At 43.8% G+C, this 25,057-nt stretch overlaps 2 protein-coding genes and 1 non-coding gene across 8 annotated transcripts in view; all 3 read left to right on the forward strand.

The window, feature by feature from the left end:
* The window catches only part of LOC124035721 (transcription factor 12-like), a 92,681-nt gene extending 72,344 nt beyond the window's left edge, over window positions 1-20,337 (forward strand). For 4 of the 6 annotated variants that reach the window (XM_046349327.1, XM_046349329.1, XM_046349328.1 and 1 more), the window contains 12 exons: window positions 1,450-1,549; window positions 2,267-2,406; window positions 2,981-3,125; window positions 3,247-3,317; window positions 7,203-7,347; window positions 11,081-11,157; window positions 12,811-12,996; window positions 16,128-16,248; window positions 16,399-16,564; window positions 16,737-16,972; window positions 17,090-17,246; window positions 17,372-20,337. In XM_046349327.1, the coding sequence (XP_046205283.1) occupies window positions 1,450-1,549; window positions 2,267-2,406; window positions 2,981-3,125; window positions 3,247-3,317; window positions 7,203-7,347; window positions 11,081-11,157; window positions 12,811-12,996; window positions 16,128-16,248; window positions 16,399-16,564; window positions 16,737-16,972; window positions 17,090-17,235 (1,533 nt within the window). In that variant the 3' untranslated portion in view covers window positions 17,236-17,246; window positions 17,372-20,337. Of the gene's footprint in view, window positions 1-1,449; window positions 1,550-2,266; window positions 2,407-2,980; window positions 3,126-3,246; window positions 3,318-7,202; window positions 7,348-11,080; window positions 11,158-12,187; window positions 12,260-12,810; window positions 12,997-16,127; window positions 16,249-16,398; window positions 16,565-16,736; window positions 16,973-17,089; window positions 17,247-17,371 lie in introns of all 6 variants that reach the window. The other 2 variants (XM_046349332.1, XM_046349330.1) reach the window with 2 other exon arrangements.
* On the forward strand, window positions 8,146-8,228 carry LOC124036786. The gene has a single exon (XR_006839036.1). It is a non-coding gene; the product is annotated as a small nucleolar RNA SNORD35 (small nucleolar RNA).
* A 3,009-nt stretch (window positions 20,338-23,346) lies between the features above and the next one.
* The window catches only part of LOC124035723 (cingulin-like protein 1), a 43,283-nt gene continuing 41,572 nt past the window's right edge, over window positions 23,347-25,057 (forward strand). Inside the window, exon 1 of the mRNA XM_046349335.1 lies at window positions 23,347-23,495. The gene's annotated coding sequence lies outside the window, so the exon portion shown is untranslated. The remainder of the gene's footprint in view (window positions 23,496-25,057) is intronic.

The following is a 25,057-nucleotide window of genomic DNA, read 5'->3' on the forward strand; positions in this document are numbered from 1 at the left end:
CGCCATATGCTGCCCATTGAGGCTCAGACTGGGACAAAGCCAGGGCTCCTGTGTGAGGCAAACCTGGAATCACCACGGGAGTCCCCACAACCTGGGTCACATGTGCGAGCCAGAGGAGCCAAGAGATCCCCTCCCCTCCCTGCTAAACGACATGTACACAGGGTGCTGGAGTTACACACACAGCTAATCACATGCTCACACACACTGCTTGCTCAGCAAGACCCCGTGGCCCTGAGTGTTTGCTAAGCTGACTGACTGATATGTCGTTCACGTGTGTGAGTGTGATTGTGTGTGTGTGTGAGTGTGTATGTGCGTGTCTTTCTCTTGACGTACGTGGTAAAGTGATGACGAATGAAGTTGAGGTTGTGTCTCGTAAATAAGATGATTATTCTTCAGTAGGACAGCAAAACATTCTCTCCAAGCCCACTGACACATCTTGTTGCATTAGGCAGCAAACTTTGAAGTTCTTGAAGGGCTCTGTTCACACAAACAGATGAGTATGCCATTGGGTCATTAAAAAAGGAATTTATGTTGCTGGTGACTAGAGGATGGGTGGGGGGGGGGGCTGGGTGGCAGGTCTGGTAGTGATTTGTGCTGCATGGTGATGGTGTTAAGGTTGAGGGACCGGCCCTCTTTATGGCGTGGTGAGTTCACTAGCTCTCTCTCCCTCCATCTGGAGTGGATGAAGTCAGAGACCACATCACTAATGTTTGGCCTCACGACCCTTTGATCCTCCCACCCAGCCTGGCACAGCCACAGCTGCACAACAGCCCTCTGTGCCTCACCGCTCATCCCCTCCCTCGATCCCTCGCCAGCTCACAACCAGGTAGCAAAATGAAGAAAAGCACAGGCCCCATATTTGATTTTCTGATTTGATTTCTGTTTCTTTGGCGAGCTGCAATTTGCAGTGTTTATATGAAAGTGTGTGTGCTGGTGTCATTATAGTTCCATTAAGAGCTGAGACAATCTGAAATGCAAACACCCCCTGATAATCCAGTCCTCCCTCCACGAGCCTTCCAAATGAGCCCAGCTGCCACACCACTGGCTTCTTAAACCGGCACGGCTCAGTTTGTTCACTACATTCATTAAAGTAGACATGAATCTGGCTTCAACATACAGCTCTACTTTACAAATGACAGTCGTGTGAGGAATAGGGACACATTTAGGCGAAGGTACTCGTTTGCATCTAATGATGGTTAATGAAGCAGTCCTTAATGCACTGGCTTTAGATTGTGATCAACCCACCAGGCAGGGTGGTGGGGCATTAGAAGTGTTCCTCTTCAACATCATCCTAATAACTCAACCAAATCATCATCATTATGCTCCTGCCACATACAGAGAACAGTCACAAGTTACATCTTAGAGGATAATGACTTTGACAAAATGCTAGACTGCCCTATGCACCTGCTGTTGTTATTCATGTTAATAATGTCTGTTTTCTTTTGGCAGGTGTATGCCCCGTCTCCCAACACAGAAGACTTCAACAGAGATTCTCCCTCCTACTCATCTCCCAAACCCCCCAGCAGTATGTTTGCAACCACTTTCTTTGGTAAGTGATTCTGACTTAAGACCGTCTCTGTCATGGAGTCTAAAGAAGCCAGTGTCATCTGTTTGTGCAATCGGATGCGCTGTCTTTATCTATTTCTTCTCCTGCCTCTTGATGGACAGTGGACCCATGAGAAAATATTTCTGGACAAACATCCTAACATCACACTCAGTTACTCTCTCTGTAGTCACTCTCTCTGATGTTGCTAAACAGTTTCAAATGTTCAACTCGATTTAGCCATTTCTTTCTTCTGGTAGACAGTATTTCACTGAGCCTGGTCTCAGAGTCGCTGGTCTTTGAAGGGATCGGGTTGGTTTCTGTTAGCCAAGGGAGGCTTAGTGTTATCTCAGCTGTGTCCAGGACAGGGCTTGTGTTTCAGTCCTAAGACCAGACTGGGGGAGTGAACAACCCCCTTGTGTGATCCAGCGACTCAGCAGAGAGGAGGGTGACTGCCCTCTGTGGAAAGGTCTCTCTGGGCTCTCATAATCAAGCTGTGTGTTGTGGTTTGCTTCACGGCGGTTCAGGCATATTGAATTTTATGTAAACTTGTCTGGTTGTTAAACTAAAGCTATTAAAACGTCTTTGCTCCCTTCTGGAATCAAATCCAGGATGTCTCTTCAATTGGACGATCCTTTTGTTACGTGAGTCGTTATACTGTAAAGAATAGGGATGAAACTCAAGATGGATCCATTTCAACTCAACTCGGTTTGTTGTCATTAGATGGGACCCACAACTCTTCTGATCCGTGGAATTCCTCCAATGGGATCAACCAGCCTAGTTATGGAGGAATGCTGGGAGGATCTTCATCTCACATGCCGCAGTCAGGAAATTACGTCAACATGCACTCACATGACCGCCAGGTAAGCAACCCAGCTAGTGATGTAAGCACATACTGTAAGTGATGTCTCAATGTCTCCCCTACCTATTCTTAGACAGTCTACCTCCTCCCTGTTAAGCTCTATTGCCCCATTCTCCTAAAACATTTGGCTTGCATTGGTTTCAATTTAATATTTGTGGTGTGCAATATTGCCCACCCTGCCTACAGAAAAAGTCCAGCTAGGGGAAACACTGTGACTGATGCGTATTCAGCCTCCATGTCCTGTTCTGCCCCATCAGAGCACATCCCCTCCTCTCTGCTGAGCCCGTAGTGATGTTGCTGTCTGGGCAGTATCTGTGTAAGACACGGCTGACCTCCTCTATCAGTGTTTCATCTGCTCTGTCTGCCCACTGTGTCTCACTGGGAATCACAGGGAGCCTGCAGCTGCTGCCCAACCAAAGCCCTCTGTCTGTCTGGGCTCCACATTCATATAACCTCTTTTATCAAGTGATATTTTTTCACCATGCACAATGCTATTCTTACCACTGAACAAGTGTATGCACACACAATATTGCATTGTCCTGATGAACAAGTGTTTTGTCCTCTTTCTCTTTCAGAATTACCCTCCACACTCTGTGTCGCCGACAGACATCCATGCCAGTCTTCCTCCAATGTCCAGCTTCCACCGCAGCAATGCCAGCACTTCACCATTCGTTAACCCAACACACAACCCGCCCGTCAACACCACCGACGGGGTCATGGGTACGGCGAATATTTGGTTGATCTACTCTTAAATATCAATAGGCGAGATAAATTCCTACAATGATGTTTTCTTCTTTCATCTATGCTCTGTGTTATAAATGTCCTCTCCTTGTTTCTGTAGTTGCTGCAAATCGGGGGAACGCCTCTGGAAGCCAGCAGACTGGAGATGCACTGGGCAAAGCCTTGGCTTCGGTGAGTACAGCCCACCCCTGTTCTCCTCCGGGGAAATGGGAAAGCCTCAAAAGAGATTTAGATAGAAACCATGTTACAAATCCACAGAGGTTGTTTGTTGGGAGTAAAGCCCTATTGGTTTACTTGTAAATGGAGGCACAATCCATGCAGCACTTAAAATTGCACTCTCTCCCTCTGAATGGCAGTTTGATTGAGGCGTTAGGCTGACATGGATGGTTAGGAATCCTCTGTGGATATCCCCTCTGGGTTGGTCCCCTCTCTGGGTGTGAATCCTGTGTTCTTGGCTACAGTACCTTCTCCACTCACTTTAATATCAAATATATTTTTTATTTCTGTGTTAAACTGAGATGGTGCATTATATTAATGGCTCTCTTCAGTCTGTAAAGGAAGTGACCTCGGTGGTCACGATGGGTATTAAGTGCTATAGTGAATGCTGATTAAATAAGCCCAGAGGGATGTGTTTGCAGTTGTTTTCGTGCCTAAGCCTGGATAATTATAGACTTAATCTCTGAGTATACAAGAAGGAAATTGTAAAAAAAAAAAAAATGTTTAAAAAAAACCTCACCAGTTTGAATAATCCAACCTTGGTATTTGTTCCATTTTTGATCATGTCTCCCTGCACGTTTGACACACAGTGACTCATAAACCATTGTGCTACTGAGGATGAATATGTCCTCCATCCAGTTAGAGCCCTCTTGGTTTCAACAGCCACAGAACCTCACAGAGAGCTCTTCTGTCTCTCCTCTTACTGATTATTTCTCATTTGAATAACTCCCAGAACTCATCTGTAACCCGGCCTAATATACACTACATTACCAAAAGTATGTGGACACCTGCTCGTCAAACATCTCATTCCAAAATCATGGGCATTAATATGGAGTTGGTCCCCTCTTTGCTGCCACAAAGTTGGAAACACAGAATCGTTTAGAATGTCATTGTATGCTGTAGTGTTAAGATTTCTCTTCACTGGAACTGAGGGGCCTAGCCTGAACCATGAAAAACTGACCCAGATCATTATTCCTCCTCCACCAAACTTTACAGTTGGCACTATGCATCGGGGCAGGTAGCGTTCTCCTAGCATCCGCCAAACTCAGATTAGTCTGTTGGACTGCCAGATGGTGAAGCAGGATTCATCACTCCAGAGTTCTCACTACTCCAGAGTCCAATGGTGGAAAGCTTTACACCACTCCAGGCGACACTTGTCATTGCGCATGGTGATTTTAGGTTTGTGTGCTGCTGCTCGTCCATGGAAACCCATTTCATGAAGCTCCCGACGAACAGTTCTTGTGCTGATGTTGCTTCCAGAGGCAATTTGGAACTCGGTAGTGAGTGTTGCAACCGGGGACAAACTATTTTTACGCACTTCGCGCTTCAGCACTCGACGATCCCATTCTGTGAGCTCGTGTGACCCAGCATTTCGCGGCTGAGCCGTTGTTGCTCCTAGACTTTTCCACTTCACAATAACAGCACTTACAGTTGACTGCAGCAGTTCTTGCAGGGCAGACATTTTACAAACTGACTTGTTGGAAAGGTGGCACCTATGACTGTGCCACGTTGAAAGTCACTGAGCTCATCAGTAAGGACTTTCTACTGCCAATGTTTGTCATTTGAGATTGCATGGCTGTGTGCTTGATTTTATACACCTGTCAGAAACGGGTGAGGCTGAAATAGCCGAATCCACTAATTTGTCGGGGAGTCCACATAATTTTGTCCATATAGTGTATCTCACCTCAGAGAAATGAAACCCACCATAGCTTTTATTCCTAGTAAAAAGTGAGAGAAGTAGGATGTGTAAAAGCGTAATGGGTTTACATTTGGGAAGTGCTATGGTTTAGTGGTGCGCACCCGAAAGAGGAAAGTGTGTGTGAGGGTGTATGATAATCACAAATTAAGTATTTTTGTATTCGTAGACTCAATTCTATTAGCATGACAAAGCTGCAGTGAAATGGACACTGTTGGGCTGGGTGAGACGAGGGGTGGGGAGGCTAGGGGGAGCGAAGGGGGTTCCTAACTGCTGTGGCTCAACTCTGCGGGCCGCCCTTTGTGGGCCTTTTGTTCTCCGGCCTTTTAAACGGGCCGTGCTTATTGGCCCCCACTGCCTGGGGGAGCGTGACCGATGAGGAGGCGGAGCCTCATTTGTTGTTGGTAAAATGAGTCGTGTTGCAGTTTGAATACAGCAGAAGTAGCCCGGGACCAGAAGAATGGCCCGTTGTATATTGCAGGGTCAGGAGTCACGGCTATAGACGGCCCGCTTTAGAAAGAGAAGAGATATTGGCTAATTCGTTTTGAGTCCCATTGATTTGAGACATACACTTGTGATCACAGTTGATGGTCATTACTTCTCAACAGGAGTGAGTGTCTCAGGGTAAAGATACTGAACAGTAACAAATGCTTTTGACTGAGAAATGTGATTTTAAAAGATTAGAGAAGAAGTGGGTATAAATCCCCACAGGGAAAAACATTTGGTACACAGAGTGACATGCAATAGCCAAACCATGTGGACTTCCAAAAGTTGATTGAAACACAAAAGCTTGGTGATCAAGCTTAAAAGAGAAGATTATTAACAACGGCATTCCATTGTGTTTACTGAAATTAAACGGTTTCCTATGAGTAGGATGTGATGTTTACTTGCAGGGAAATCCTTCTGGATCTACTGCCTCTGCTAATTAATGGGAATCAAACCTCTAATACCCTGGTTTACTGGGAGACACTTTCCATTCTGGCACAAACTATCCTCTTAAAGGGAACAAATCAGGGATGTGTTGTCTGCTTTAATCCAGCATTTCTCTAAACAAGTGAAATCCCTGTGAAAGTTTTAGAGATGTAATCTGTGTGCTTCAGAATCACATCATCCTCTCTCTCTCTCTCTCTCTCTCTCTCTCTCTCTCTCTCTCTCTCTCTCTCTCTCGCTCTCTCGCTCTCTCGCTCTCTCGCTCTCTCGCTCTCTCGCTCGCTCTCTCGCTCTCTCGCTCTCTCGCTCTCTCGCTCTCTCGCTCTCTCGCTCTCTCGCTCTCTCGCTCTCTCTCTCTCTGTCTCTCTCTCGTCATGTTGCCCTAAAACCTCATTGACCCAAGCTTAACATTCCCCACAAACACAGTGGAAGGCTGTACATGCTACGGTATGGTAACAGAGGTCTTCTGCCAGTTAGTTCAGGGCGTGGTCTAGCATGGAGAGGTGCGGTGGTGCAGCTCATTCAGGATAACCCCCTCCGCTCCATCACTATTGGGGGATTAATGCTGGCCTTTGTATCTTTCCCTGTCTATGGCTCCACCCTGGGTTTATACTGGAGTTATATAGCACCATGTTAGAAAGATATTAATGGGATCTAGGGCAGATTTTAGTCCACTTTAGCTTTAAAGGATTTCAACCGCTTTGTTCCAGTTTCCCCCCCAAAGTAAAGACGTTGACTTTCTCCACTAATAGTGTATCAGCCATATTACTGTAGATACAGTATTTGTATGATATTATCTATGTTGTGGCCAGTGGGGGAGATCTAAATAAAACAACACTAATCAGAGTTGGAGAAGGGCACCTGACTGGTCAGAGCCTTCAGGTGTCGCAGTGAATATGGTTTGCGGTACCCTTTTTTAAACTTTCACTGAAGCCACTGCTCAAGACCCATATGTATGCTCTGAACATTTTTATGGGCTCCCTGGTTGGAAAATCCCCAGAATTGATGAGCCAATTTCGGCCGTGCGCCCGCTGAAGGATGGTGACACAGGCTATAAAAAGTATGGGGAAACGATAGGTTGTGATTTTAAAGAGATGCATGTTCTACCATACTGACGGATCTTTCTCCTTCTCCCTCCTTCTGTCATCCCTCTCACTCTCTTTCCCTCCGTTCCTCTCCCCCTTCCCCTCTCTCTCTTCCCTCTCTCTCCACAGATTTACTCACCTGACCACACCAGCAGTAGTTTTCCATCCAACCCCTCCACCCCTGTAGGATCTCCGTCGCCCCTGACTTGCACAGCAGGTGCTGCTGCCTCAGCAGGTACAGTGGTGACCACCGGCGCCCCCTCTGGAAGTGCAGGTAGAACATCAGTCTGCATTCTGATCTACTGCACTATAGCATTATACCAGCCTAAACTAGTCCCAATGCCATGGAGATTTGTGGGTTATTGTTTCCTCAGAGCATTCACACTGCTTCCTCCATAAGGCTCTGTCTTAGTGCTGTAGGTGAACACTGCAAATGATGTTTATCTCACAATGGTCTTCAAGTGATGTTTATCTCACAATGGTCTTCAAGTGATGTTTATCTCACAATGGTCTTCAAGTGATGTTTATCTCACAATGGTCTTCAAGTGATGTTTATCTCACGATGGTCTTCAAGTGATGTTTATCTCACGATGGTCTTCAAGTGATGTTTATCTCACGATGGTCTTCAAGTGATGTTTATCTCACGATGGTCTTCAAGTGATGTTTATCTCACGATGGTCTTCAAGTGATGTTTATCTCACGATGGTCTTCAAGTGATGTTTATCTCACGATGGTCTTCAAGTGATGTTTATCTCACGATGGTCTTCAAGTGATGTTTATCTCACGATGGTCTTCAAGTGATGTTTATCTCACGATGGTCTTCAAGTGATGTTTATCTCACGATGGTCTTCAAGTGATGTTTATCTCACGATGGTCTTCAGGTGATGTTTATCTCACGATGGTCTTCAGATGATGTTTATCTCACGATGGTCTTCAAGTGATGTTTATCTCACGATGGTCTTCAAGTGATGTTTATCTCACGATGGTCTTCAAGTGATGTTTATCTCACGATGGTCTTCAGGTGATGTTTATCTCACGATGGTCTTCAAGTGATGTTTGTCTCACGATGGTCTTCAAGTGATGTTTGTCTCACGATGGTCTTCAGTCTCTGTGACTTTGACGACATTGCCTCACGGCGACAGCTGATGCAGTTTACCCCAGACAACCCATAGCTACATAGTGATAAAGAGTCAGCTCTCTTCGGTTGGTGAAAGGAACTAAGAGACTATCTTAGAGTTTGACATCCTCTCCTCTCAGTCACTGTATTCATGCTACCAGATAACCAACCAGATCATTCAGATAATCCATTTCCCTGAAACTGGGTCCATAAGTAGCAGAGCAATGTGCAGGGGACATTTAATAATTGTGAGAGACACTCTGGCAGAGGAGAGAGCGAGGAGAGAGAAAGGGGAGGGAGAGAGAGAGAGAAAGAGAGGAAAGCCCAGCGTGTTGTTTTAGTGGGCAGTTGTGCCGTGTGTGGTGATGTAGTGGCGACAGCTGTCTCCACGTATGCCCCCCTTGTCCTCAGCTGTTGCTCTGGTCTGTGGACAGCTGTTCTCCCCCCACGGATCGACCGGCCTGCAAAGGGCCTCATTTATCTGCCCGAGGAGCGACAGTGACTCAGCTGATGAGGAGGACTATATCGGCTTCACACAGAGGGATGTCGACCCCTCACGCACCCTCTTTACACCTCAGCCAGCCAGGCCTCAGGGCAGCATGCCCTACTTGGGAGGACAGAGGAGGTAGAATGCCAACAACCATTTTGATTTTATCAGTGAAGTTCTTGTCACCTGGAGATTGAGAACTCCAGTTATGTGGGTGTGGAATGTTTTGTTATACAAATAATGAGACAACATGATACCAAGGGCACCAACTTGTGTTACAATGTGAAACAGAGTTTATCTTTATAATCATCCTCAGTGAATCTACAGTTTCTGTTCAATTTACAAATGCAAAACAAATACTCCACATCCATGACTTTCCATATGAATAAACATCTGCCTTTGTCCAAAACCCTTCCCAAAAGTCATAACTTATCCATTTCCAAATCTGTTTCCATTAGTTTAATAGAACGCCTCCATAAAAACTAAAGTTAATGTAGCTTAAAAGGGCAACTGGGATGATTGAAAATGTATTTCTTGTTTCATGTTTTGCGATCTAATATCCATTTATTTGTTTGAAGTTTGTTAATTAGAATAGGGGGCATTACAGAGGTCAGTTGGGGCATGATTTGGCATGATGTTCAGATTAACCACAAATTGCTCCATCTGTTCATTAGGATTAGCTACTTTCATAACCCAACCAGGCAGGAACAGATATACACCCTGGTGCTGCTCAACTCAACTCTTGCTGGTGTGTTAAATTAGCCCTCTCCTCCACGTGGGGACCAGAGGCCCAGGGAGGCTTAGTTATGAGTACTTCCTGTTTGGTTCGCGCCAGGGAAACACTGAGGTTGAGCAGAGAGGCTCCCTCAATCCCTGTTCCAAAGTTACTTTTAATAGCCTCTTAATTAAAGCCTGGCTTTTCCAGGACCTTTGTGTGGAGAGACTTTCTCTCAGAAGAGGACTAATGCTTAGTTTACACTGCTGACGATGAATCAATGGAAAATCCTAAACAGTTCCCCCAGGTCAAGTGGAGATGTAATCCTAGTGTTCGTCAGAAACAAGCTAACGTTAGCTAGTGATCTCCGATCTTTCTCTCTCAAATACTGAAATACCATTTTAGAGGAGAACAGGGAGAAAATGGGGCCTGCTGTTGGTTTTGACAAACAGCCTAAATAAGAGAATGAGAGGTAAGCTAAACAATGTATCCATCTGTAGAGTATGCTACAGTACGCGAGCTGGGTGTTGGTCTCCTGCCACAGTTATGGAGACCAGACGGTATAGTGAGGGCCCATAGCTGGGGCTAGCTCACTAACACAGCCCAGTATAAATAACCTGGGAGGTTTCCTCGTTGTCACAATCGATTACGGAGACTTGAACTGTTCTCATGTGCACACAACAGGCTTGGTGTAATGCATTAACTCCTGGTGCACTGTTGTTTGTTAGTTGGATTATTTCAGACAACATTTGCTAAAATAAAGAGTCAAAGACAAATATATTTTGTTGCGTCAGACCTCAATTTGATTAGCAGATTATTTTCGTTTCACACTTGTTTTGTATGTGCAATTGCACATTTCATGTACTGATTGTAACCATTCCCACACATTGTGATCCCCTCTGCTTTATGTGCTCTAGAGATCACCCAGTCTGGGACAGAATGGAATTCCTTCATTTGATGTTTCCACCATTTGTTTGGACTATTGCCCTGTCTCTTGGTTGTCTCTAGAATCTCAGAATGGAAAGTTAATTCAGGTCAAGTCTCTGAGTCTCTCTTGGTCTGCATGTTTTGGCAAGCCATGGAGCTGTTACACTATACCTCAGCTTGGCATGTGATTGGACAGATGATATTTGTGTTGTGACCCCTGGAAGCTTGTCAGCCAATCACATTGGGCTTAGATCAGTGGACAAGAGGAGCACCCATGAGTGCAGCCTTGCTAGAGCCTTCTGGAACTTTCTGGCTCATTGGATGGAGTAAGGGAGTCCTTTTGTCGTGGAAGAATCACTCTGTCAGTGTCAGTGGAAGACAGCCTCTATCCCAGCCGGGCCTCTTATCACTGTTCACTTTGTTCCCTGGGCTATTAGCTCATTAATGAGCGGATGTACATGTAGGCCATGTCCCAGTGTGTCCCAGTGTCCTGGTGTATGTTGGAGCCGTCCACCCACGGCCCTGGCTCATGATGCAGGATGCAGCCCAGTCACCAGGAAATGATGCAGCTGAACCCCAATGATGAAAATACCTCTCACAGCATAACAACAAGAGACCAGACAGGATGTGGATGTGCAGTGTGTCAGTCAGCCCCTGTAGAGTGGAGCAGGATGCAGGTCTCTTATCATTGGCCATGTTGTGATGTCTGAATCAGCCATGTCAGGTGGATAACTGTGGTTCTCCCGCTCGGTCTCTCTCAGGTAACAACCAATGGTCCCGTGGTGCAGCCGGACAGAGCTCCTCCTCCCCCAACTATGAGAACTCCCTGCACTCACTGGTAAGTCTCCCTGCCTCCCTTCTCTTCCCTTCCCCCACACCCTGAGCACTTTTTAATGGACACGCACACAGTAGATGGGTTCTCTCACGGAGGGCAGGGATAGCATTACATGAAGATTCTTGGCTGACAAATGTCGGTGGGGGGGGGTTGGGGGTGCTGAACAATAACCGTCCCTTGGGGCGTGTCTCCTGCCATCTGTCCCCTACTTCGTGGACCAGGGTGGGGTTGGGGGGGCTGGGGAGCCTGGCAGCTGTTGCATTGACTGAACCACCACTGCTCCAGGATTCCTGCGCTAGCTGCCTGTCCGTAAGCGGACCAGAAACACGACTTGGGATCAGTTTTCACCCCACACCACCTGACGCCCACGTCACACATTCACACCATCGGCTGTGGGGATAAATATTTACTCACTATATTTGAATGCCACCTACAATGGGATTTTTGTGAAGCGACCAAACCTATGATCAGTGTGAACGGCGAATGTGTGGGAGGGATGGGACGTGTGGGAGGAGAGGACGAGGGGTCAGGGGTTATTATCTACACAGGACCACAGTTTTGATGCTGCCTGACACAGTTATTAGTTACCATATATCTGTCTCTGTCTGACTCTCCTCTTTCTCCGTCCTTCTATCTCAGTCTACACTATCTGTGCCCTTCTATCTCAGTCTACACTATCTCTGTCCTTCTATCTCAGTCTCCACTATCTCTGTACTTCTATCTCAGTCTACACTATCTCCGTCCTTATATCTCAGTCTACACTATCTCAGTCCTTATATCTCAGTCTACACTATCTCAGTCCTTATATCTCAGTCTACACTATCTCAGTCCTTATATCTCAGTCTACACTATCTCTGTCCTCATATCTCAGTCTACACTATCTTTGCACTTCTATCTCAGTCTACACTATCTCTGTCCTTCTATCTCAGTCTACACTATTTCTGTACTTCTATCTCAGTCTATACTATCTCTGGCTCTTCCACTAATGTTTATTTGTGCTCACATGCTTTCCTGTTCTATCTGATTTTGGCAGAAAACTCGAGTCCATCAGCAGCTTCATGAGCATCTCCAGGATGCCATGTCATTCTTAAAGGATGTATGCGAGGTACTCCTGTCCTTTAGATGGAGACTTTACCCATCAGTGTTTGACACCTTTGCACATCCTTAGTTGTTTTTCTTTCTTTCACCAGCTTGGCCTCCGTTCCGTTCCATTTAATTGGAGTTTCAAATGTTTTGTTGCCATGCTTTTTATTGTTGTTTATTATTTATATACTGACATTTCAGCTTGCAGTAATCAGCTTAGGAGCATAAGACGCTTTAATACCAAATGAATAGTCATGGTGCTCCAAATGAGTGGTGTGCCAGCCCGTTTATCAGTTTCTATAGATACAAATGAGGATGCTTGTCTGTTATGAACACATGCATCCCTTGTGCCCCTCCTCAGGTTGAAATGACTTATCTTCATCTGTTTTTGCGTGTCTTTCTTTTATGCTTTTGTTATCCCTGTGGTGTTTTTTCACTCCAAGATCACACCATAAAATCACAATGTCCTCCATTTTCTGTCCTAATGTGCTTATATTAAGCTGCTCTGTCCTTCTCTCCTGTTCTTCGCCCCCCTCTCCCCTCCCCTCCCCTCTTCTCTCTGGGTCCTCCCAGTCTCGGATGGAGGATCGCCTGGACAGACTGGATGATGCCATCCTCGTCCTGCGGAACCATGCCGTGGGCTCCACCACCAGTCTGCCCAGCGACATACACAGCCTGCTGGGACAGAACGGGCCAATAGCAGCCCTCGGAGCAAACTTCCCTGGCGCCGGATTGGTTGCTAGTCGGACAGCTACAATGGTATGAATTAACTTTACAGAAGAAAAAGATCTTGAGTGTTTTAGATGTTAAGGATATTATGTTTCATGTTTTTGCAACTTAAGAATTGACTTTGAATACTTAAAAGAAAGTCTGTTTTTTGGATTGAGGGTAGGCATATGTGTTTTTGCGTTGCGTTTCTCCAAATAGGCTAATAAACAAGCCTTGGCCACCTGTTCAGAATGAGTCCACAGCCATGTGCAAAAACTCTGGCTTTTTCCACAGAGAGCAGTTTAATTTAAACTCACATACTTTCCATATGTGTAATGGTTGGCCTGAAGGCTTACTCTCCTTAAGAAAGACCTCGTATACAGGTTTGAATGAGAAAACCAGGCAAAACGGAGTGAAGTTCTGCTTTGGTCTGGAAAGTGTTTGTCAGTTGCACTCCTATGAGGCGGTTCCTGGGGAACGGGGGGATGCAGGTCTCGGTGCAGAGCATAATGTGTTTGCCCATCCTCCATCTGAACTATTTCATATCGGAGAGGAGAGGGATTTGAGCACATCTGTAGTGGAAGTTTCAACAGAGGGAGACAGTTCTACACTAATCCCTAGGTGATGGGAAATAATTTAGGCCATATTTTTCCTGAGTTTTCTGAATCAGTCCTGGCGTACGTGGGTGGAGGGTTGGATTAAGATCCTCTTGGATTAAACTCCCTTTTCTAAGAAAATGGATGGAGGCATTCAGGGGAAGTGATGGAGGAGGGGAGGATGCCGAGGACTGAAACATGCTCAGCATTCCCTTACCTCATCATTTACTGTCCAGACCTCAACCTCAGTCCCAGCTCCTCACAGGAACCTGTCCCCCTACCACTGGCTGATTAGTAAACATTCTTGCTGAGTAGTAGCATCTGTGAGACAAGTCCTTGAATTACTCACATGGTAATCAGGGCCAACAAACCCACAAGAGAATTGGGAGGCATTTGATCCCTGGCCTATGGTAACAATCATATCCAATTTCAAGTGGACAAGGTTTGGATGTGTTCTGTGTTTCTGCCGTATTACTGCTTCCCTAACTGTTCATTTATTGGAGTTGGTGCTCCTGTATCTGTATTGCCAAAACTAAAACCAGTGTCATTTTACAGACAAGTTTACAGCCTTTCACAGCCTTCGCAGCATGCAAGCTTGCAGCCTGTGTCCCTTTTGCCCAGAATAATTTAAATACAGGGGCTAGTATTTCTGGTTTGTTACTCTCTGTAGAAGGAAGAAAATGTCCCAGCGCACCATGTGTTTTCAGTCATGGCCATTTTGATGTTGTGGTCCTTGGAACTCTCAGGATAGTATTTACTGGTCTGTGACTGAAAGTGCTTTTTAGTGGTTCTCCCATGGTGCAGTTCAGTTTGGTGTGCTCGTTACAGAGTGTTGAGGGACTATAGTGATAGTGTTGGTGGGCTGTGAGACTAAAAGAGGACTGGCTGTGTCTGCATGAACACAGAGCCTCCTCTGTGGTAGAGAGAGAGGGTCCCCTCAGACTGCTGCTCAGACAGAGCTCAGCCACCTCAGCATGGCACAGCCACAACCGTTTACTCAGGACAGGCCTTTTCACTCTTTCACCGCCTCTTTTTAACCAACTCAACAAATCTGAATGGTTAGAAGCGCGCGCCTGAGGCCACAGTCTCCACCCAAATAGAGGTCCTCAGCTGTATGGTAATCAGGCCCAGCCAGGAAAATGGCAGCGTTCTTCCCTCGCCAGCACCCCCGCGCCCCTCCTCCTCCTCTAGACAAAGACTTGTTTGGACACCTGTTGAGAGCGCTGCAGAGATTAGCGTAGTGAGGAGGAGGGGGAGGGTTTGGGGGCAGCGGGGTTATAACGTAGGCCAAAAATGACTTGGGATCACATTCCATAAGAAAAGGGGAAGATGCCCCCCCCGTACTAGTTTCTCATCCTCCTCCCCTAGTTCCCAGAAGAGAACCAGATAGCTGAGTGGGGAACATGTGGTAACCCCAGCGAGCACAGCGATGGTGATGCAGCATGATGGGAGGACTCTGTTTCACAACCAATATGGAGGGAAAATAAGGAAATGGTCTGTCTTTGGAGTGGGTTTTGCCTTATATTGCTGCCAAATAGATCAGAGATAGATATATCTAGAAGAGGAAGAAGAACCCTCAGAACATAATGACCGTGGCTAACCCAAGAGAGAAAAGCAATAGAAATGAAAACAGAAAGAAGAGAGAGAAGGGGATAGGTTTACCATCACATACTGCATTGATTATTATGGAGAGATTATACAGCAATACAAATGTGTGTTTGTGTTTCCCTTATCCTGAATATGAATTATGCATTTTGTTATGGTGAAGTACAGCACCAAAGCACCCCCCAGTGTCAGAACTGAGGGACTTGAGAACTATCATTAGTTCTCAGAAACGGACTCCTGTACTGCAGTTCCACCTGTAGATCCTGCTTTTAATTTGAGGAAATATGATTGTTTAGCTGACCAGAAAGGTCAGGCATTGTGTTCAATTTGTGTTTAGAAAATCCTGTTTTGAAATCCAAGTCAAACATGTATTTTTACAAGCGCTTTCAATGGACAGTTTTCCACCAAGGTTCTCATCATCGGCTTGTAGACTACAAAATCTCCCTCAAAGCTCTGAGCCAGGCTCTGGAAGGTTGTTATTTAATTTTTTGAACAGACAGCAACAGCATTCCGTTTGTGAAGGTCAGTCTAAAGTGAAGTTGAACAACAAAGTTCTCTCTCTCTCTCTCTGCTTTTCAAGTGTGAGATATCTGAGTCATAAAAGCATTCACTCTGGTTGAATAGAAATCATTCCTTTCCTGTGTGTACCTGACTCATTCAGACCAGAACCCTTCCACACAGCTGAACGTGTACTGTTTCCCACTGTCTGTCTCTCTGTCTCTCTGTCTCTCTGTCTCTCTGTCTCTCTCTCTCTGTCTCTCTGTCTCTCTCTCTCTCTCTCTCTCTCTCTCTCTCTCTCTCTCTCTCTCTCTCTCTCTCTCTCTCTCTCTCTCCCATCTCTTCTTTCCTCTCTTCTCTTTCTCTCTCTCTCTCTTTCTCCTCTCTTTCTTCTCTCTCCTCTTTCCTCTCTCTCTCCTCTTTCCTCTCTCTCATCCTCTCCTCTCTCGCTCTCTGTCTCTCTGTCTCTGTGTGTTCTGACAGGGTGGTTCTCACCGGGATGAGGCTGGCAGTTTGATCAACAGTCACGGAGGGCCGCCCAGCGTGGGCTCCATGTCCAGCATGTCCACCGCTGAACTCAACCACCAAGTGGAAACCTTCAGAGGTATGACATGACACACTCCCAACTTCACCCATGACCATCCCATCTCTGCACTACACACCGAAAATAACTACATGTGAAATGTCTGTTGGCTGTAAATGATCGGAGATTCCATTTGAACTGACTCTCTACCTTTATGTCTGCGTGTTGCAGGTCTGGCTGCAGGTCTGGCTGGTCAGGTGGCTGCAGCCCTGGAGCTGAAGGTAGAGAACCAGGACAGAGACGACATGCATGATGGCCACTCCTCCGACGACCTCGGCTCCGGAGACGAAAGTGACAAGAGGGACATCAAGACTCCCAGAGGAGGTACACGGACAAGGTAAATAAACCTAACAACCACAAACATGAATCTTTATGACCTTCTGTCTAAAACATGCAGTGCCCTCAGAATGTCCCTAAACTTCCCTGGAGTCCGATCTCCACATGTGAATAACCAAAAACGATCAGCCTCATTCTTACTGTTGCACCTCTGGGCCTCTCTTCCTCTGCAGCAGCATCAATGAGGATGATGACAACCTGAACCCAGAGCAGAAGGCTGAGCGGGAGCGCGAGAGGAGGATGGCCAACAATGCCCGCGAACGCCTGAGGGTGCGAGACATCAACGAGGCTTTCAAGGAGCTGGGCCGCATGGTTCAGCTGCACCTGAAGAGCGAGAAGCCCCAGACCAAGCTGCTCATCCTGCACCAGGCTGTGGCAGTCATACTGAGCCTGGAGCAACAAGTCAGAGGTCAGCATTCCTACACTCTCACATGTAACACACAAGAGTTATAACACCGCTTATGAAGAGTTATAACACCACCTATGAAGAGTAATAACACAAGTAAATCTGTTTCTATACACGCAGAGCGGAATCTGAACCCCAAAGCAGCCTGCCTTAAGAGGAGGGAAGAGGAGAAGGTATCTGGCCATGGGATCTCTGGGGACCAGCAGGCCCACCATGGGGTCCACCCCGGCCTCACCGACACATCCAACCCCATGGGCCGACTCTGAGGAGCACACAGGTATAGTACAGTAGTACATCTCCATGGAGCATGATGAGATACTATATTACTTACTTTGTGAAACATCAGATTTTCTTTACTGTTGGACATCTGTGACTGAGTTATTCCTGTTTTTGCCCCTTCAGATCAAAATGATCCAGATCAATTCTGTAAGATAGAGATGGTGCCCTTGCTTCCCAATGGCAGACAGGACTCACAGTTTGTGACACAAATTGGAGGCGACAGACCACTTGAAGCTAAACCCCAGACTAACGCAATCCTTAGATTGAAGAAAAGCCCAGTGTCCAGGTCCCTGTGATGACATCCAACACATTTCTGCCCACGAGAAAACTTCAGCACATATCACTGTCTGCAAGCAGCGTGTCGCATCTGAACAATCAGAGACTGTCGCGATCTCCTCCACCCTCCCATGTGGAAGTTTGCCTTGTGCCTAAACTGAATTGACGAATGCATTGTAACCGCAATTATGTTGGTTTTTTTTGTATTATTTTTTCTATTTATTATGTTATTGAGCTGTAAAGTCTACGTCTAAAGGGAAAGTTATTAATATGCTTGGCTTTTCAGTTGATCTACAGTTTGCCAGTGTCACTAGTATGGCCCAGCCCTTCTCCCTAGCCAGTCTCGGGCTAGCCTGAGCTAAGATTAAGATACTCAGGCTCCTGAGAAAGATATACATTAATATATTCGGCAATTTAAAGTGATCTTTAGGGCCCAACTAAAAATCAATTAGTGGTATTGAGTACGAAAAGAAAGCATCCCATTGAAAAAAAGAACATATATTATTTATATTTATATTTTATTCATGCTGCAATGAACAGCATGTTTAAACCAAAACGACCTGCTCATGTGTCCGTTTGGTATAGCTCAGTCTTCATGTTACTGACATAATTAGAGGAAGAGGATTAGACATGAGTGGTGGGTATGAGCCCAGCTAAATAGTGTTCCACACATACACTAGCCTGAACACTATAAACGCTGTGTCACAGGTGACAGACGAATGGCAAACTCTAGTTTCCCTGAAAGGTCAACTAAAGACTTATAAGGTGTTTATTCTCAGTAGTGAGCAGTTCAAATACAGAAAGCAAACCATTTGAAACCCTTAGCATTCCCTGCATATTTCTTAGTGTCTTAACTAAAGGAAAAGGGACTTCACTGCCTTTTCATTCCTATGCCATATAGTGTTAAATGTAAACAATGACATATTTCTGATATTGCAGTTTGTTTTCTATATTACAGTATGGTCTCTGGTTAGTTGAACAGCCATGGTCATGCTCTTTGTAATCGCCTAGCGCTGTTTTATCAAAGATTGCTTAGTGAAAAAGTTTAATCAAAACGACGACCACAATATCACCTGGCCTGAATGAACTTTTCACATAATTTTTTTTCTGTTAAACATAACTAAAGAAAAAAAGTTTAAAAAAAACATTATTCAAAGTAATCAAAAGTTATCTTTATTTGTAATTGTATACAAATCATTTCTCTAGGCTTCATAGTATGGAATATGATGTCAAGCGTGAAATAGCAGCGAGGAGTTCTAAGTTATTTAGAATGGCTTTGTTTTGATCCAAGCAGTGAAGTTACTGGTGAAGGGAAGGGAAGGGGGAGCTTTAAGAGTTCACATGCTGTTAAACATCACAAACAGCTGGTCCTTCAGATAGGTATAGTACAATGATGAACAAATGCAGTTTTGAGCAGATTTTTTAAATGTTTCAGGATGAAGAACAATGGTCACCACTTACATGTTTTATCTGTTTGCATGCTTTACTTTCTTTAAAAAAAGTATTTTGGTCTTAACTCCTGGTTTTTATTCCATTTGTTTCCTTGTAATACTGTCTTCCATTATTATCAACCTTTAAAACAAGGCTGCCACATCCAGAGACAAGTAGCCTATTCTGTGAAAATAAAGTCATAGAATGAAGGATGCCATTGAGAACCACCCCAAGGAGTTTATCAAAAATATTTTTGATTTTACAATCATTTTGTTTTTGTGATAAACTTGGAAACATATTGTCGTGTTTTCTCTGACTGCATGTGGCCTTGTTCATCATTTCAGTATTCATGAGCTTGTATTCATGTTGCTGGCAGACTCTGATTGAGGTTATAATGTATGTCACTGCCTGCTCTCTCATTTCCCCCGTCATTTTCTAATGTTCTGCTGTCTGTCTCTTTGCTCCTATGTTAGACTTTTCTGTATTCCCAGATGATTTTCCTCGTATAATATATGAAAAAATAACAAAAATAAGATTTAAAAAAACATTTGGCTTATTTTTCACTGTAGTTAGTCTTTTATACAATAATATTGTAAGAACATTTCTTGAATTCTAAATATTACTCTTTCTAGATTTTTTTAATCGAAAGTTTTGAGTAAAAAGTTTCTTACTTTATTTTACTATGTTAGATAGTAAAATGCACGGTTATCCATAACCTGTCCATTATTAACCGAAACGTACAAATAGCATCCGAAAACATAGTAGGATTGTAGCTGGCAGTCTAGTACATTGAGGTATTGTACAAGCTCAAATTTCATGAAGGTGTGATCTTCAGTCTCTATTGTTGGTGGATAAAAGATATGTACTTGTGTCCAAAACGTCTAGGTATTGTTGATGCACATCAAAAACCAGCAACAAGAAATGTAACTGTCTGTCTCTGTAACAGAAACCACAGCATGTAAATAACATTTATGTAGCAATAAATGTGCCATCTTTTTTTAACACAATTGTATGTGGATTTATTTCGTTCTTTGGACGTCATCTTTATTTTCTGTTTCTCCACCTTTCATTTTCCAGTTATTTACATTCAATTTCGAATTGTGTGATTGTTTTATGAAATGATGTGCTGGTGGTGCATTTGGTTGAGCTCAATACAAGTACAGTCCCATGATGTGTTCACTCAAGTGAGCTACTGACGCAACAACCCTTCCCAGGTTTTCCCTCTCAGAAGACTTTTCTACAGTGGATCTAGGCCAAATGAGGAACTCTGTGCAAGAGTGTGTTTTATAGTATGTTACTAATTTTTAAAACAATATCAGTGGACCATTGTAGTCTGTATTGAATATATGTTTCTATTTTTAATAAAGTGTGATAGCAGCATTCATTTAGTCTCATTTTTCAAAATGCCGTTTTCTTTTTGAATTTCATTTTATGCTCACTTACAGAATAACTTTGAGAAGGTATAACTTTTTTGTATTACGTATTAAGGCATCACAAAATAATAGACAACACATTTAGTTAAATTCAGCTGCTGTGTGCGTTGTTCACAAGTATGAAATAAAATAAAAATGCCACACTTGTCATTCACAAATAAGATCTTAAAAGGAGCCCATTGCATTTAAACAGAATGTCAACAGGCATGCAGGTCAGTGGTAGACATGCAAACATAAGGATATTTGCATGGACATTTGCAGAAGCATAGTGTTGGCTGTCCACTCCTAACTAGGAAGTCATCTGCACATATTTGTGCTGTGACATCAGTCAGCCCTCTTTGTCCAATTATAAGACAGATTTAAATCCCAGAAGTTGTCTCAGTGACCCACCACATCTGCAGAGCATTATCCTTTTGTATGTGAGATTGTGAGACAATTCCTCACGGTATCCTGACAGGCCAGATCCAAGTTCAGAGCACTGACAGAGGTGACAGACAAGAGAAGATGCTGACTGCTGTAAAGTCTGTGGATCGCTTAAGTTATGCACTGTGAATTATGACTGTCATCTTTTAAAATAGCATTTAATCAGGAATCAAAAGTTACGTATATCCCCACTTCCCCTGTAGAGTGTGTGTGTGTGTGTGTGTGTGTGTGTGTGTGTGTGTGTGTGTGTGTGTGTGTGTGTGTGTGTGTGTGTGTGTGTGTGTGTGTGTGTGTGTGACGGATGTGAAACGGCTAGCTTAGTTAGCGGTGTGCGCTAAATAGCGTTTCAATCGGTTACGTCACTTGCTCTGAGACCTTGAAGTAGTAGTTCCCCTTGCTCTGCAAGGGCCGCGGCTTTTGTGGAGCGATGGGTAACGATGCTTCGAGGGTGACTGTTGTTGATGTGTGCAGAAGGTTCCCTGGTTCGCGTCCGGGTAGGGGCGAGGGGACAGACGTAAAGTTATTCTGTGTGTGTGTGTGTGTGTGTGTGTGTGTGTGTGTGTGTGTGTGTGTGTGTGTGTGTGTGTGTGTGTGTGATTGTGTGTTTCTGCCTGTGTGCGTGGGTGTATTTATTCCTTCCTGCTTTTATCATGTCCGGGGGTGTTTATTTGCGGTCACCTAGAGTCATGGGCATGTTTTATATAAGAGTGGGACCACCTTGTTTGAAGGCTGACTTCCTGTGGGTCTGGCTGCCTGTGAGTGAGCCATGGTGGGCCTGCTGACAGATGAGTCTTGGCTCATATCTCTGGAGCCAAACCAGAGGGCCTACTGCCACGCAGTGGATCCCAAGCCTATCTCTGTCTCTAGGTCTGTCTGTATTTCTGTCGGTCTGTGTTTGTTGATTGTTCCTTCCCACAGAATGATCTGTCAACACTCCTCTTTTATTATTAAGTATCTATAGCTCCGTACATTTTCTTTTCTAAACCCAGATTGCTTTCGCAACGGACAATTTCCCCTCTTACATAGAAAGATGTTACATAAAAACATCCGCCACACCATCACAAGAGTCCAACTTGACTGTGACCTGACTGTATAGCCATTGTATTCCATTGTCTTTCTAGAACGCCTCCAGTTTCCCTCAGCCAGGGTCAAACAGCGCACTCTACTGAGCATGCTTGGAGGTCCCAGCTGCTGCACCTCGGAGGAGAACAGAGCCCCTATTGTGCAGCACTGTAACACAACATAGCGCCAGAGAGTTGAGATTAAAGACACATTTACAGCCCACACTTTCAGTCCTCTCACAGACACAGAAATGAAAACACAGTGGGCCACAACAAAGGGAGGGGGCAGCTAAGGAACAAATAAAATGTGTGTGATGCCCTTTGCTATCCTCTAAACAAAAGAACTCCGATTTTAATGTTTATTGAAGTCCTTGTGTGAGCCATTGAAATGCCTACTCTGTGCTACAACAAGGACCGAGGGCAATTGTTGGGGGGTTTTCTTTCTCAAGGTTCAGAGCAACTAAAGAATGAGAATTATATATTTTTTTATCATCATGCTTGGGAACTAGGTGTAAAAGATGATGGGAAGTATTGTAATAGAAATATAAAAATATCTGTTATTATACTCTAATAAGTCTGTAATGTGTTCTTTTATAGCACTGTAATGTTCACAAAAATCACAAATAAACATTGCTAATTTGGGAGGTTTCTTGTAGGTCGGACTTCATACTTTATCAAAGTGCTGTATAACAGTGTATAACAGCAGCCAGAGTAATCACTAGGCAAATTGCATAGAGGTAAGTGATTATCCACTAGATGACGCTATTGGTCTTAAAAATAGATGAGAAAATTGGGAGTGGTCCACACAGTATAGTGAATCCATATGCTTCAGTAAACATACATTATCTGCGTACAAATAATAATAATTTTAAATAAACAACCAAAAAAAACAAGTTAAACTATTAATTGTGGACTTTTCAGTTATATTTTATTTGGTAGCTTTATTATAACCACAAATCCCTAGTTGGGCTAATGGAAAACCCATTAACTGGGCCTGAAGGATTTTGTACAATAGCTCACCCATATTTTCATCTATGATTAATGTTGACGATATAGTGCGCGATGGACCCTGCCATATGACGTGTTCCATACAGTATACATTTTAATTTTAATTCACAAATTGCAATCAACATCAACATGGGCTATTCATACTCAAATCAGCATGATGGACTTTAGCAGGGCCTAACTATTTTTTAATTTTTAATTTTATTTAACCTTTATTTAACTAGGCAAATCAGTTAAGAACAAATTATTATTTACAATGACGGCCTACTAAACTGTTGCAACTTGTGGCTCACAACAGAGTACCGGTATCTTCGAAACTGATAAAGAGATACTTTGTCAAACAGAACATTTGGGAGTGTTCAGGTTGGCATTGTCGATCTGTTCCTAGGTCAGTGTTTTGAGGTTTAGTGTTTAGCAGTAGGGTTTGAGATGGGCGGGTTTACAGAGTTCTTAGCAGGGGGCGGGGTTTGCAGAGCTTCAGGCGTCTTTAAACTGAACTGACTCAGTAAACATGACCTGCAACAAATAGATTTTGAACAATTCCGTGGAGCATGTCACTTAAACTTTTGGCCATTATTGAACAACTAATACGCGATTATTGTTCGTAAAGCGCAGCTGGTAAGTGACAAGTTTCTCTTCTTACACTTTTTGTTACAGTAGTTATTGAATGCGTCATAGCGTGGGAACTTTAGGTTACTGACTGGGCAGTGGCTGCTTTAAGCACAAATGCAGATAAATTGTTTACTTGTTTAAAATAATAATCATAGAGAAAACTACATTAAAAAATCGTGTTATTTCATGTTAATGTAAATAAGAAGTTAAACCACCTGTTGTACCCTAAACCAAAGCATCAGTATAAACTTTTGAAAACTTTGCTCATCTTGCCCTGTTCCAATTCAATTATCTGTGCAATTTTTTTTACACAATAATTCTATTAAGTCAATAGATATTAAATAGGAATATGTTTGTATACATATTATACATTGTATAAATGACTTTCAGTATGTATTTAGAATTTGAAGAATTGTTGTAAACTAAGTGAATCTATTCAGCATTAAAACATTATTTTTAATCAAACATGTTACACATTCTTTAATATCATATACCACATTCTGTAATATGAATAGATTAATTCATGTATTCAGTATGCAAAAATGATTAAGTCATGCATGGCTATATTTTCCAAAGAGCAAATTCCTTTGAATAAGATGTCTGCCTCTTTTCTCCTGGTTTTCCATTACTTTCTGTTATTTACTTGGTATGAATGCATGAGATCTACATGTCATAACATGCTATAAGTAACTGATATTCTTCCATAAATAATCTGTTTAAGGGATTTTGAATTATGAATTGCATAATATTTCTAAGGCTTAATAGCTCTCCCTGGAATATGAATACACTCAATCTGTCACGAGTACAGTAATAATATCAAATCTGCCATGAATGTAACTCTTTTCTATTCAGTTTTTAATCTGCAATCAAGGCAGTGTCCTAATGTGCTCTCCTATAGTTGTCTTTTACAGGCCTGAATGGTGTATTGTGATAACAACACACCCCCAGGATGTAGAGAATCAGTTAGTGCACTGCACATGTAGATTATTCTCCTTTTTTCTGTTCTCAATGTTTCCCTGGAAAGATCAAAGGCAGGGCCTTGACATCCTGACCCACTCTCAGCACTGACCTTTGGTCTGAGGTGTAGGGGGACCGTGGCGAGGGTAGTGCTCTAGTTATGGATTGCAGGGGAGAAGGGGGGAGAAGTTGGCTCAGCAAGTGTTTCCTCCCTTGCAGAGAGTAACACAATGAGAGGAAACGAGCTGCACTCAAACCTCACAGCCCTTGTGTTGTTGGATACATGTGATACTTGGAGTGAAAGAGGCTATTGTGTCGTCTTCTGCTGCTTTCTGTCCTCCACAGTGCCTTTCCTTTTGGATAAGGGGCTAACTTGGCCTCATTGTTCTCCCTTCCAATCAATGGTTGGAAAGTATGAGGTTCTGTCCTCTGAGTATTAATAGAATCAAGAAGAGCCTGCTGCATCGCTTCTATTCTCCCTGTCACCCCTGATATCAACATGCTGGTTCAGTTCTGTAGAGCAGTATACAACACTCGTTTTCAGTTTGAAAGAGTGATTTATTGAGATTTCCTCAAAGGCCTTGTGGGCATGTCTGTGCATTTCATTACAA

The sequence above is a fragment of the Oncorhynchus gorbuscha genome, linkage group LG05 (genome assembly GCF_021184085.1).
Source record: "Oncorhynchus gorbuscha isolate QuinsamMale2020 ecotype Even-year linkage group LG05, OgorEven_v1.0, whole genome shotgun sequence".
Classification (NCBI taxonomy): Eukaryota; Metazoa; Chordata; class Actinopteri; order Salmoniformes; family Salmonidae; genus Oncorhynchus; species Oncorhynchus gorbuscha.